Here is a 14485-nt window from a genome sequence, read left to right on the forward strand (position 1 = left end):
AGCCTGGGGTTCACCTTTCACTTTATTAAGGCTGTCTTTCCACGGGGAGAAAAAGGAAGCTTTTACTTTAAAATTTTAATATAGTTGAATGTAACAATGTTTTCCTTTATGGTTTTCTGTGTAAATACCCTACATAGCCCCAAATCATCATATTCTATGTTTTCTTCTAAAAGGTTTAAAGTGTTACCTTAGGTCTGTATCTGTAATTTGTGTTTGCATATGATGTGAGGTAGGGATCCAATTTCATTTAATTCCATAAGGATAACCAAAGGTCAGGAGACCGTTTATTGAAAAGCCCACCCTTACCTCACTGATCTGCAGTGCCATGTTTGCAATATATTTGGCTTCTGTATGTGCACAGGTCAGTTCCTGATTTCTTTACTATGTCCCAAGGGTGTATTTATCTGTACCTGTGCCAATTACTGTAGCTCTATAATATGGTAGGGCGAATTCTCTGTCTTATTCTTATTTACCATTATCTTCATCATTACTGGGCTTCCCTCATAGCTCAGTTGGTAAAGACTCCACCTGCAATGCAGGAGACCCTGGTTCGATTCCTGGGTTGGGAAGATCCCCTGGAGAAGGGGTAGGCTACCCACTCCAGTATTCTTGGGCTTCCATTGTGGCAAAGCTGATAAAGAATCCACCTGCAATGCGGGAGACCTGGGTTTGATCCCTGGGTTGGGAAGATCCCCTGAAGAAGGGAAAGGCTACCCACTCTAGTATTCTGGCCTGGAGAATTCCATGGACTGTACAGTCCATGGAGTCTCAAAGAGTCTGATATGACTGACAGACTTTCAGTTTCACCATTATTGACCATTTGCTCTTGCATATGTAAATTCTGGAATCAGCTTTTAAGTTTCATACGAAATACTGTTAAAATTTTGATTGAAACTACTATGACTCTCTATCGTCAATTTGGGGAAAATTGATCTTTTTTTTTTTCCCGAAGATTTTTTGATGTGGACCATTTTAAAAGTCTTTATTGAATTTGTTACAATATCGCTTCTGTTTTATGCTTTGGTTATTTTGGCCCTGAGGCATGTAGGATCTTAACTTGCCAACTAGAGATCAAACCCACACGCCCTTCATTAGAGTGAAGTCTTAACCACTGAACCACCAGGGAAGTCCCTGATGTTTTTAATAATAGTGGGAATTTCTATCCTTGAATACCTTGGCTCTCTACATTTAAAATATTCCTTAATATTGTTCAATAAGAACGTTATACTGTTTTCCAGAAAGAGTTCCTGTGCATTATTATATTTATTTCTAAGTATCCTTTACTTTTTTCTTGCTATCTGCAATGGTATCCTTTTTCAGCTTGCTTGCTATTGATGCAGAGATAGGCAATTACTTTTGTATATTGATTTTGTATCTAGCAGCCTTGTTAAATAATTGAGACTCACTTGAAAAATGACAGTTTTATTTCTTCTGATCCAATACTTGTACTTATTTCTTTTTTCCATGCTAGCTAACACTTCCAGTACAATGTTAAATAAAAGTGGCAATAGTAGGCATTTTTGTCTTGTTCCTGATTTTATAGGGAATGTTTTTAACATCAATGAGTATGATGATTGACGTAGCTTTTGATAAATACCTTTTCCCAGGTTAAGGAACTTCCCCTCTGTCCCTGCTTTGCTGGTAGGTTTGTTTGTTTGCTTTTAATCATGAATGGATGTTGAAGTATACCAAATTCTTTTCCTGTCACACTTGAGATTTTTCCATTTTAATCTGCGAATGATATTAACTTGCCTTAATAACTCTGTTAAACCAAACAGATTCTTGGGATACATAGAGCTTGACAGATTCAACTTACTAGTACTTTTTTAAAGACTTCTGTTTATTCATAAATAAGACTGGCTTTAATTTTTCCTTTCTTACACTGTTCTTGTCTGGTTTTGGCATGAAGGCTACGCTAGATTCATAAAGTGAGTTAGGAAGTGTTTTCTTTTTCTATTTTCTGAAGGAAAAGAAGTTTTCCTATTTTGTAAAAGAACAGAACAGTTCCATGAATGGTTGATAGGATTCTCCCATAAAACTGTCCAGGCCTTGTGGGAATATTTCTGCAAGTTACAAGGTTATTTGGGTTTTCTACTTCTTTAATCAACTTTGGTACATCACAGTATTCTAGAAATTTGTCCATTTTGTCTAGGTTTTAAATTTTATTGGCATAAGACAGATCATAACATTCCCTTATCTTCTCTTTAATCTCTCTGTGCTGCAGCTGCGAAGTTATCCTGTTTTTATTACTTACCGGTTTTTTTCCTTGACTTAGGAAGGTGGTTTGTTTCTGGTAGTAGTTTGTTTCAAAGAATCAACATTTGGGCTGCTGCTCTCTCGAGTCTTCTTCGTTTTCATTCATTTAATTAATAAAGTGAAAGTTGCTCAGCCGTGTCCGACTCTTAGCGACCCCATGGACTATACAGTCCAGGGAACTCTCCAGGCCAGAATACTGGAGTGGGTAGCCTTTCTCTTCTCCAGGGGATCTTCCCAACCCAGGGATCGAACCCAGGTCTCCCGCATTGCAGGCGGATTCTTTACCAGCTGAGCCACCAGGGAAGTCCATTTTAATTTATATAATATTGTTAATTATATTTTAAAATTTCATTCTTCCACTTTTCTTTGAGCTTATTCTATCGCACTTTTATAACTTTTTAAGCTGGATGCGAAGCACATGCATTTTTAGTCTTTTATTTCCCCTCTAGGATAAGCAACTAAATTAGTTCTTAAGTGGAGTTTCCTCCCTGAGGATACAGGTTAAGTATCTAGCTCCCCTACAGCCAAGAGGAGTAGGGCTTTGAGCCAGTTCCTCACCCCCAGACCTCTGTACGAAGACCCTTCTCAGGGAGAGGAGCAGGAGCCGGGGCAGACCATTTGGAAGACTTATCATTTTCCTAGAGTGTGAACATCACTTCACTGAAGGGACTGTCTGAATTACTGGACTAAACTAAGCTTAAACTGGACTGATACCCCTACCCCGCCCCTGCCCAGCTGGGTTTATGAAACACAAATCTAGGTATTAAAGTGAAAATGTTAGTTGTTCAGCTGTGTCCAACTCTCTGCAACCCCATGGACTGTAGTCTGCCAGGCTCCTCTGACGATGGGATTTCCCAAGCAAGAATACCGGAATGGGTAGCCATTCCCTCCTCCAGGGGATCTTCCTGACCCAGGGATCAAACCTGGGTCTCCTGCAGTGCAGACAGATTCTTTACTGTCTGAGCCATCAGGGAAGCCCAAAATTTAGGTATGCTGCTGCAGCTGCTTAGTCGCTTTTAGTCGTGTCTGACTCTGTGTGACCCTATGGACTGTAAATCACCAGGCTTGTCTCTCCACGGAATTCTCCAAGCAAGAGTACTGGGGTGGGTTGCCATGCCCTCCTCCAGGGGATCTTCCCAACCAGTTCAGGGATTGAACATGAGTCTCCTGCATTGCAGGCAGATTCTTTACCACTGAGCCACCAGGGAAGCCACAAAATTTAGGTAAAGCCATAAATAACTAAAATTTCAGTATGAGTTAAACTCGATGACTCTGTTATAACAACTATGAATAACCATTATGACTATATGATCCCAAACATTTCCATCAAGGTTAACAAATCATTATTTACTAGTTTCTTCTAAAGGTATTTCTCTAGCGTACCTTCTGGGGTCGCTCTCACCTTATGAACAGCAATAGATCCTGGAGAAAGGACAGAAGCGAAGTGCTTTTAAAACTGCCTCCAAGGAAACCTGGCTGTTCCATAGCTTATCGATAACCACTGTGAGAGGCCAAATGTTTTTTGGTTCCCAGTTGCTGCTGGGGACACAATGGCTGGTGGACAGGACAGCACAAAGCAGCTGCCTTCACACATTATACAGACAAGAGGGGAACCGATACAAATGGCAGGTGGTCTCTGGCATGAAGACAAGCTCGGAGCACATGGCGGCAGGGACCTGGCCTGTCATCTAGGGCTCAGGGAAGACTCTCCTTGAGAAAGCAAGCTGTGTAAAGAGGGTAAATGCAGAGCGTTTCGGGAAGCAAGTCAGCCGTGCAAAGGCCCAGGGGCTGTCAGTGAGGGCCTGGGCCTGGCGGAGACTTGGGACGGCTGTTGATCCTGAGACAGGAGGGAAGAGGTAAGTGGACTCTAGAAAGGTGAGCAGTTACTAAGTCACACGGGTCCCACAAACCACAGGAAGGAGGGTGTCTGGATTTACAGGAGAACAAACACCTAAGGGTATAAGCAGCCTCCTGGCCAGGCTAGCATTTCCCATGATGTTATGACACAAAAAAGGAGTGTTCTCGCCGGAACTCTAAAGGCCTCTGTGAATTTCACACTGTCGGAAAACTTCATTTTTAGTTTGCTTGTTTTTTTTTCTTCTGGGTATCTCAAGAAAGAAAGCTATCTATACAAATCCTGAGGCAAAGATCACGTTTCACTAAGCCGGTACTTTCTTCCAGGGGGAGCTCAGACACTTTGGGATGAACTCTAAGAATATATCCAATAAATAAACTTGTAGCAGCAGACCCTAGAGTGATAGGTATGAGAACAAGCCTGTAGTTACCAGAGAAAGTGGCTTTTTCAAATACCAACGGATCTTGCCCATCTAAGCACCAGGACAGGCTGCCTCGGGCCCTGCCTGCATGAGTGGTCCCCACGTGCAGTTACTTGCTCCTATATGAGCTCAGAAACAAGCAGGATTTAGCTCCCTCTACTCAAATCAGCTTATTAGAAAGCACACATTGTTTAATATAAATATAGCAATTAGCAGAGGCTTGGTAGATATTAAGGGTGTTATAAAAATATTTACTTTTCAAATAGCCTTAAAAAAAAATCAGGCAAATAGGAAGCCTAGATGTCTCACAGACATTTTAAATGTAATTTATACTGCCAGAACTAAATCTGTCGCCTCATCAAAATCTGGGATAATCTACACAACTGGCTTAGATTCTTTAAAAAAAAAAAAAAAGTCAATAACAAAGATGAGGGCATGGAGAGAGTGTCTATATTAAAAGAGAAATGCAAATACCCCCTAAATGTAATGCAGAGCAGTTATAAAAGATATTTTGGGGGCAACTGGGGAAATGTGATTTTGGGTAGAACATTAGATATTATGAAATTCATGTTATTTTCCCAGCTGTGATATGCAGGGTTAAAGTATGACAGTTACAGAAACTCAGTATCATTTGAAATGCCCTTGAATTTAGGAGATGCCCATGCAGCTGAGGGCATAATTGCCTCCACTCTCTGCAACTCACTTTCAAACGCTGAGCACAAGGTGGGGGGGAGGGGGGCGGGGGTGGAGGGGCACAAGCATGGCATGACGTTCACAGGTGAGGAGTCTGGGTAAAGAAGGCTCAGGTGTTCATTATCCCCAGCCTTTCTACTAATACTTGTATGTAGATTGGAAATTGTTCAGAAAGGAAAAGCTAGCAAATAACAGAAAGAGCACCTTGAGCTATTTCAGCCAGAGAAACACTAAGCCGATGGGTCTCATAAAAGCTGCTGAACAGGTAGAAGGACAGGTCAGGTCACACGTGGGCAGGCGTAAGGTGACGGTTTTACTGAGAACGAGGGTGTGGAGATATAATTCTGAGGGAAGGGCGATTCAAGTCCTTCCAAGACCTGGGCTACTGATGTCCTTCTGTGTCTCATGGAGCCAAGCACGGTGGTGGTGGTGGGGTGGGGGTGGGGGTGCTTCCTGCGGCAGGAAGTTATCAACAGGGAGAGGAGCCCGTCTGCCCGCTCTCAGATCTCAGCCGCCACAGCTGCCGCGTGGCTGCTGCTCCCGCACATGTCCCTTGCTGTCCTGCCATCTCCTCTGCAGCCTCTGCTGTCACCTGAGTGCTGAAGAGTCTGCCCAGCGGCAGCCCTGGTCTCCCGCTCCCCAGCCTCCTGCAGGACCATCTGCCTACCTGCTCCCATCTCTCCTGAACTCGCCCCCTCACCCCCCCACATCCTGCCCCTTCCCCAGGCTCTCTGAGAGTTGGGAAGTTGCAGGAACACAAGATTTCTGAGATTCCTGAGATTCCTGTTCTTTAGAGCAGGGGTCCCCAACCTCCGGGACCTAATGCCTGATGATCTGAGGTGGAGGTGATGTAATAATAATAGAAATAAAGTCACAATAAATACCATCTCCCCCATCCTGGTCCATGGAAAAATTGTCATCTGTGAAACTGGTCCCTGGTGCCAAAAAGGTTGGGAACTGGTCCCTGGTGCCAAAAAGGTTGGGAACTGTCCTCGCAAATATTACAACACTATCATTCCCAGTGGAGAGGCAGAGAGGCAATAATTCCCCCACACGAACACCATTTCTGGTTTTCTGGAATTCACCGAGCGTTCACACAGAGAGTGGAGGAGCTGGCGTGTCACCCACTTGGACCACCTGCCTTTTTGGTGCATGAGCAGCATTCAGGGTGCACGAGTTTCAGGTGACCGGCCGCCCACCTGCCACCTTGCTGACCCTTCTCTGGAAGGATTCTTTAGAAAACATTCCTTCTACCGAGCCCCAAACCACCCCTCGTGGTTTCTGCCTGTGAAGTTCCTCTTCCCCCTGGGGCTGTGCACCAAGGCACCAGACTGACGCAGCGTGTCCTTCTGCACAGGAAGTCTTGGGGTGGGAGCCTCAGAACAGCTCAGGGGACCCGCGAGTTCCGAGGCTGGGGTGGGAACAAGCCCACTCCACTGGGGGATGTGTGACATGCCGGCTGCTGCCCCCCAGATTCCGCTGCCCCTTCTGACATCCTGAACCCCGCCTCCCCTCCCACGTGGGCTTCCACGGCGGACTCAGTGGAAACATCACTTTGAGGATGATGGGTTGGTGCGGCTGGGGAGGCTGCCTCTGAGTAAGCACCTTGTGCCAGTGGCGCTTATGTGATGAGAACAGGAAGAAAGCGTGATGAATGGGAAGGTGGCTCTAACAGGGGACGTAAAAGAAGCCCAAATGCTTACCTCGCCTTGGAAGCTCTTCAGCAGCGGTGCTACCTGCTTGCGCAAATCCTGGGGCGAGAAGGTGGGTCAGGAAGAGCCATTGGAGGAGAAAAGAGAAGGGAAACATTCATTAAGGTCTCCTAAGAGTTCAGTGCTGTTTTCTGTTACATAAAGCAATCCCGATGCCTCTCCTGGATCATCCCCTCCCTCATACAACACAAATCACACCAACTGTGCCCCTTAGCTTAAATGAACTCACTCAGGACTTCCCTGGTGGTCCAGTGGCTAAGATTTTGTGCTCCCAATGCAGGGCACTTGGGTTCAATCCCTGATCAAGGAATTAGATCCCACATGCTGCAACTAGGAGTTCCAGTGCGGCAACGAGCAACTGTTGCATGCTGCAACCAAGGCCTGGCGCAGCCAGATAAATTTTTTTTTTAAAATTTCGATAACGATACTAAAAAAATTTTTTAAAAATTCTCTCTCTCTTTTAGAGAGAGAACTCACTTAAGAATACAACTAGGATTTATTTCCTCTGAGTTCTGGTTAAATACACCTCATTTTGACACAAGTTTTTGCTACTGTCAGCCTAAGATAATTTGCTTAGAACAAAATAGGGTATTATAATGTAGCTTTGATTTGTTTGTATCTGAAATGGACCTGGGTCACCATCCTGCATTTCAGCTGCTATTTCCGAGCACTATTCATGGGAGACAGACGTGAGCCTCTGAGGCTGGGCTCCGCCTCCCAGGCCAGCGCTGCCAACACCAACAGAGTGCCAGCTACCTGTGTGACTTAAGACATTCTACAGCTACGTTCAAAACGCAGAAAGACACAGATGAAATCAATTTCGATTTCACTTCACCCAATATATCCAAGATAGTATCATTTCCTATATAGCCAATACAAAAATCATTAACAAGATAGTTTACATCCTTTGTTGAGTCTTTGAAACCTGGGGTGCATTCCGCCCACATCTCCATTTGGACCAGCAGCATGTCAGGTGGGCCCTTGTGGCCACATGTGGCCAGTGGCCACCACATCATGCAGCTGGGGGCTGAGGGATGCACTTGCATGCGCCAATGGGGCTTCCCTGGTGACGGGGGTGGAGGGTCAAGGTTGGTGGACCCCTCACTCCCTGACAGCCAGAGGGAGAGGTGAAGAGCAAAAATCAGAAGTAGGAGAATCAGGAGAACACAGATTGAGAGGAGGTTATATCAAGAGGGAAAAGGTATTTGTGTTGAATGTTGCCACAGACACCAGGCCTGAGAACACCACTCGGTGGGATGTCCAGGTAGTGCTGAGTGCAGCTGAGTTGAGTCCCGGGCTGGAAATTGACCTGGAGGGGGCTGAGGGGGACGCAGGTGTGAGGGAGAGGCTGCAGGGACTGTGGGGGGAGGAAGGAGGGGGATGGGGTTTGGGGAGCCCCACAGGGAAGGGGGTTGCAGGTGAAGTTAACGAGTTACCACTTGGAGAGAGTCTACGTCAGTGAGGGGCTTCAGATACAGGGCATTCATTGCTTTCCACAGTCACTCTGCCAACCAAAGGGACTGGCACCCACATGTCATGGACAGGGATGCCTGAGGCTCAGAAGGGGAAGGAGGCGTGTCCAAGGTTGCACAGTGGGGAAGAGTCAGGATGTGAACCCAGAGCTCTCTCCAGGGGCCCACATGGAGATTAATAAAGGAATCACCTTGGCCGGGTGTGGTACAGGGATGACAGCCGGAGGCCACCTGGACAGCAACACAGTGTGTGTGTGGGGGGTTATACATGGACCATTCAGACGGCTTGTAACGAAAAGGCCCAGACTCAGAGGGGAAATGGTGAGGCTGGATGGGGTCATAGCCTGTGAGAGCTGGTGATGCCAAGGCATTTGAGACCCTGTGTAGAGAGGAGGACGGAGAGCTCCTGGGGGTGGAGGGCAGCTTTGGGTACAGGTACCAGGAGCCCTGGCGCTTGGCCTACAAACCGTGCTTATTACGAGGCTTGTGCCAGGACCGCCCCAAGCCCTGCCAGCCTGCACAGGCGGCTAGCCTCCAGGGAACACCAGCCTTAAGAAGCTCAGGAGATGGCAGAAGTATTTCCAGAGGACTCCAGCATGGCAGGAGAAAGAGTCATGCTGCTTATAACGATAGTAAATAAACTAAACTGCTCTCTGTTGCCCCTGGTCTTAACCAGCCTGTATATTTCAGAAATCATGTCTTTGGGCATATTCGTGTCTCCTGACAGACTTGCTAAAACAACCCGTTAAAGACACTAAAGCTGGATGTGTTTGTACTCAAGCACACACATCTATCTGAATACAGTAGAGGACAAAAAAAAAGGCACTAAATATTCACAACCATATACACACAAAGTGATGTATTTCGAGTCCTCAGCTAAAAAAAAAAAATCACCTATTCCCTTTTTTTTTTTTTTTTTGCTGGGGGGAAGGCAGTCTGAGAAATTTCTTAACCAACACTGCTACCTCCAAATATCACCTGGTTTAGGACCAAACTAAGGACCCAGAACCCAGGATGTTGACTTCTGATCCACGGGCGGCTCTGTCGTGGGTTAATGAGGACATGACGCAATGCACTGTCCTTTAAGAACAGGGTGGACTTTGCTGTCTGGACAGCACCAGAAACTATAGGCTCTGTCACCCCTGGTCATCACAGGCAGCCACATGCCCTTCTCTGCCACTGCAAACTGAAGAAAAAGGGGTCCAGGCCGATCAACAGCACACTGGCATTGAAGAGAATTAGGGAATTAATAGAAGGTCCCCAAAGTTTTTTAGCCTTATGACACTTAATTCAGCGACAGTTTTTAAGCACTGTTTCAAATTTTCTTCAGTTCTGCATCATTTATTGAACAGAAAGCAGCAAACATCTTAACACGCAGAGAGCAATGCCCTTGAGATTATTAATATCGGATGTCTGTTGGCAAAGCCAGAGAACTGCATTGCAACCTTCTCCCCCCTGAGCATGTTGCAAATAATAAGTGATGTTTATCAAGAGATGCTTCTATGTGAAAAGGATTTTTATTATTCTCCAAACCACTGATTCACAGTTGTTTTTTTTTGTTTGTTTGTTTTGTTTAGATCAGAAAACTGAACAGCAAAATGCCATTGAGGAATTTTCTATCTAATGACTATCACTGGAGAAACCAGTCTGACTTAAAAGCGAAACAGAAATAAAATGACGAAATCGCCACGCAGCTTTCAGTCACACCTGCGAGGTGGCAGCGAGAGACACAAGACACACAGTCCCTGCATCCAGATGGTCTGAATCTTTGAATTTCTGCCCATTCTGAGTGCTTGGGTGGCCTCTGGGAGGCTCTCTTCCCTCTCTGGGGCCTGGCACTCCCAGCTTCCATCACACTTCTCCTGTCCACACTGACACACGATGCCAGGGCCAGCGTCACAGAATCCTCACACTGTGGATTCACCTGGGGGCCACCCCGGGGCCCACCTCTGAGTCTTGCAAAGAATGGTGCCCAGGACAAAGCTGTTTAGCTTTGAAAGGACAAGCAGATGAAGGGCAACAGCCAGGACTCACGTGTAAACAAAAGGACACTGTGAATCACAAATGCATTGTCCAAGTCATAAAACAATCTCCATTTCCCGAAGATTTGAAACTCCAGATTTTCCAGGATGTTTTTCTCAATTTTATAACGCCCTTTCCCCTTTGCTTCTCTGTAACTCAGGTGTGTTTCCTCTTGAATGACGCTGCCTAAGTTGAAGGCTCTGAACCATCCAGCTGCCGTCTCAGTGACACCTTGTGCTCGGTGGCATGGACCAGAAGTGGGGTCCTGCCTTCTGTGGTGACAACAGGGTTTCCCCAAGAGCACCAGGAACAGAGTGGAGGATAGGTGTTAAAGGGCCCCTTCTCCGGCTCCCCTGTGGTTGCCAGCCACCTGACCTGGTGTGGGTATAGCAGCCGTTAGGGACCCAGACCAGCAGCATCCTCAGAAGTGGCTTCATCCCTTTAGCTTCTGTTTCAGAACCACCTCAGCCCGGAGTAACCCTCAGCCTTTTCTGTTTCCAGGGTTTTGGCTCACATTTCCTGCACTGCATCCAGGTAGGGAAAGGAGTTTAACAATTGACAAGGGCCAGGCAAAAATATAAGCCTGTGGTTTGTTGTTGTTCAGTCACTCAGTCCTGTCTGACTTCGTGACCCCATGGACTACAGCATGCCAGGTTTCCTGTCCTTCACTATCTCCTGGAGTTTGCTCAAACTCATTCCAGTGAGTCGATGTCTCAATCTTTGTTGCCCCCTTCTCCTGCCCTCAATCTTTCCCAGCCTTAAGTTTCTTTTCAGTGAGTCGACTCTGCATATCAGGTGGCCAAAGTACTGGAGCTTCAGCTTCAGCATCAATCCTTCCAATGAATATTCAGGGTTGATTTCCTTTAGGATTGACTGGTTTGATCTCCTTGCAGTCCAAGGCACTCTCAAGAGTCTTCTCCAGCACCACAGTTAGAAAGCATCAATTCTTCAGCACTCTGCCTTCTTTATAGTCCAATTCTCACATCTGTATATGACAACTTGAAAAACCATAGCTTTGACTATATGGACCTTTGTCAGCAAAGTGATGTCTCTGCTTTTTAATACGCTGTCTAGGTTTGTCATAGCTTTTCTTCCAAGGAGCAAGTGTCTTTTAATTTCATGGCTGCAGTCACCGTCCACGAGTGGTTTTGGAGCCCAAGAAAATATAAATCTGGCCGGGATTTAAAACCCTAGGAAGTGTTTCTCAATGAGGAGGTTCTGTGCTACACACCCACCCAGGGCTGAAAATATCTCCAAATGAGTTCACTAATTCCTCCTCATTACTCAGGTTTCAAAGTAAGGAAATTCTGACTTGAACGTGTTTTAGGTGTTTATTCAAAGAAAATCATTGTATAATATAGCTTATTTTCACTAACCTTGATACTGTCAAATGTAAGAGGTACTGTTATACCACAGAAAGAGAAAAAATGCTGCTTATTCAACTGTGATGTCTTTGATTTTCATCCTCACTCTGATTTGAACATGGTGAAATGTGTTAAAGTGTATGCATAATAAAACTGATAAGAGATGATCACAAGATTAACCAAAGTTAAAATAGATCCCGAGTTGTTTATTTTTAATTGACATGGTCTACATTTTAGTTAGTGTAGCTGTTTGTTTTGTTTTGTTTTTAAAGGGCTGTTGTCTTTTAGAGATACATACTAAAATATTTATGGATGAAATAAGATTTTTGTTTCAAAATAATTCAATGGGGGGGGTGGATAATGGGGAACCTTAAGGATGACATAGATGGAGGGTAGGTTCAATGCATTCTTCACCTTTTCCCATGTATGTCTGACATATGAAAGCTTTTCAAGGCACCATATTTCACTCTTTGGACGCCTTCAACTGACCAATCACACAGAATAGACAGAGAGGAAATGAGGGAAATGAGGGGTGAGGGACTGTCACTCTTAAGTTATAATACAGCCAAGCAGCTAAATAATTGTATACTTTATCAGGTTAACCAGGAAATCTGGGGTCATCTGGTCCAATCTCCTGCCCCAGGTAGGAGACCTGTGGTGTCCTGGCCACATGGCTCCCCTTCCCAAGGCCACTCTCTCTCTCCCGGATGGATGCTGACGTTCAGAGGGAAGCTGTCCTGAGCACAAATAATGTCATTACTAGAAGCAGTCTGTTGGTAAATAATTCACTCAAAAAAAAAGATTAGATTCAAGACAATTGCATGGACTTGCTTAATAATGTGTTTTCTTAGTGGGAGGTCAGAGAAGCAGTTTCCCACAGCCCTGGGTCGACCGGGGGAGCACAGATGGCTAAGCCTTCCTCCTGGGGGCCTGGAGATGGAGCCCTGCAGGTATCTGAGGGCTCAGCTCATCTCCTTCCCACACCCTACTCTGGACCAAGCGCTCCTCTCCCCACTGCTGTCTGACAAACCTCAACAGAGCCTTCCTGCCCAGAGTCCTCTCTCCACGGTCTCTCATTTCTCTCCCGTTTGGGACAGACGGTGTTGCTCCAAGTCCCCACCAGTGTCTCTAACACCATCTGCTCCCATGACTTGCGTTGTATATGAGGAGCACCGAAAAAGCCCTCAGTCATGTTGGAACAAAGTTCTAGAGAAGAAGAAAGGAGGAATGGGACCCTCCTGATGGCCATGGGACAATACCCACTGTGTCTCCCGGCGACCTTGGCTACCCCAGAATAAAAGGTTCTAAAGAGCTTTACAATGTGAAATACAAATAGTCAGATTCTAGACACTAGATATACAGAATACAGTGATGCCAGATGGGACTATTTGAATGAGGTAGTTTCTTTTTAAATCAAGAAATTTCCATACATGGTGTTTTCATAAAGAGAAATGCAAAAAAGTTTAATTTCAGAAATGGGGTTCATCATTAATAAATACATTAAAACATTGTAAATACACTATTAGATATAGGTAGTGCAATTTAACAACCGCAACTTTGCTAAAAAGTAATAGTAGCAAAGAGGTGATTTTTTTTCAACCAAGACATTTAATTCAACTGAAAGGAGAAAATGACCCTCTTTCTACAACTTAAAGCCAAAATGCTGAAGACATATTGTTTAAAAGCATGTAGCTACTGATTCTTCACTCTGATGTCCTTGGGATTCTAAAATACCCTGCTGATGGCTGAATAGTCCTTATTAATAAAGAAAAACCCACCAGTGTGTCATGTCTAGGGCCAGTTTTCTTATTGACTGTAATATAACAATCTGCTTTATTGATAAACCATCTCTTTCAAAAATAACCTCTCGGCATACTTGTCAAGTGTATTTTTATAAAGTCTTGGCACCAATGAGAGAATCACAATTATCTACAAAAGAAAGATAGTTCTTGGTACTTGTGTCACTGAAGATGGCTGAATTCTCCCTTTATTGTGTACACAGGAGCACATGCCAGGTACAGAGCTTTTCAAGCAAGACCATATATATTGTGTGACCCACAGATTGTAGAACTCAGTGTAAAATGCAGTTCAGTGAAAAGAGAAGTTTCTCTTTGTTCCAGGATCCTGAAACCTTCGCTTCCCATCTTGTCATCCAAAGATGAGTCATGGGGCTCTCAATGGAGCACCCTACTTCTGGTTACTTTTATAGATATACACAGGCTCCTTCCAGTCTTTGTGATAGAAGAGAGTAATTTTAAATGGCATTTAAACTGAAGTGTTAAATAAAAAATATCTTTCTATACAACAGCAGACGGTATGTCCTGGCAATTTCTCAAAGATTTTAGTTCACAGATTTGAGAAAATTCCATTAGCTTTAATTATTTATCAGCAGTCAATTTAGATTACTGTTCTTGACCTATTTTTACAGTGTATGGGCCACCCAGCAATGAAATAAATGAATAGTCCTTTTCTACAATGCTTGATTTTTCTGAGATAATAGAAATCGAGTCTAAAGCAGGAATGAAACCCCAAACATGTAATTACCACAATATATAACCTGCCACGCTGCCTTTGTAGCTGGATAGAATGCACATCTTTGTGAGTTTTTTGGTTATTAAATAAGATTATCTTGAAAGGGATAAACTCACTCATGCTATAATTTCTTCCCATTTAAATTTCTTTGCTCCATT

At 44.6% G+C, this 14485-nt stretch overlaps 1 protein-coding gene and 1 long non-coding RNA gene across 11 annotated transcripts in view; one reads left to right on the plus strand and one right to left on the minus strand.

Moving 5' to 3' along the window:
- The window catches only part of CUX1 (cut like homeobox 1), a 349990-nt gene that overhangs the window by 178516 nt on the left and 156989 nt on the right, over positions 1-14485 (minus strand). For 9 of the 10 annotated variants that reach the window (XM_055562795.1, XM_055562794.1, XM_055562793.1 and 6 more), the window contains exon 3: positions 6929-6976. The exons of the other annotated variant lie outside the window; for it this stretch is intronic. In XM_055562795.1, coding sequence (XP_055418770.1) covers positions 6929-6976 — 48 coding nt within the window. The remainder of the gene's footprint in view (positions 1-6928; positions 6977-14485) is intronic. 10 annotated transcript variants of the gene reach the window in all.
- The window catches only part of LOC129638210 (uncharacterized), a 32695-nt gene continuing 26742 nt past the window's right edge, over positions 8533-14485 (plus strand). The window contains exons 1-2 of the long non-coding RNA XR_008707736.1: positions 8533-8730; positions 9987-10167. This is a non-coding gene — a long non-coding RNA (uncharacterized LOC129638210). The remainder of the gene's footprint in view (positions 8731-9986; positions 10168-14485) is intronic.

This window comes from Bubalus kerabau, chromosome 23, assembly GCF_029407905.1.
Source record: "Bubalus kerabau isolate K-KA32 ecotype Philippines breed swamp buffalo chromosome 23, PCC_UOA_SB_1v2, whole genome shotgun sequence".
Taxonomy (NCBI): domain Eukaryota; kingdom Metazoa; phylum Chordata; class Mammalia; order Artiodactyla; family Bovidae; genus Bubalus; species Bubalus kerabau.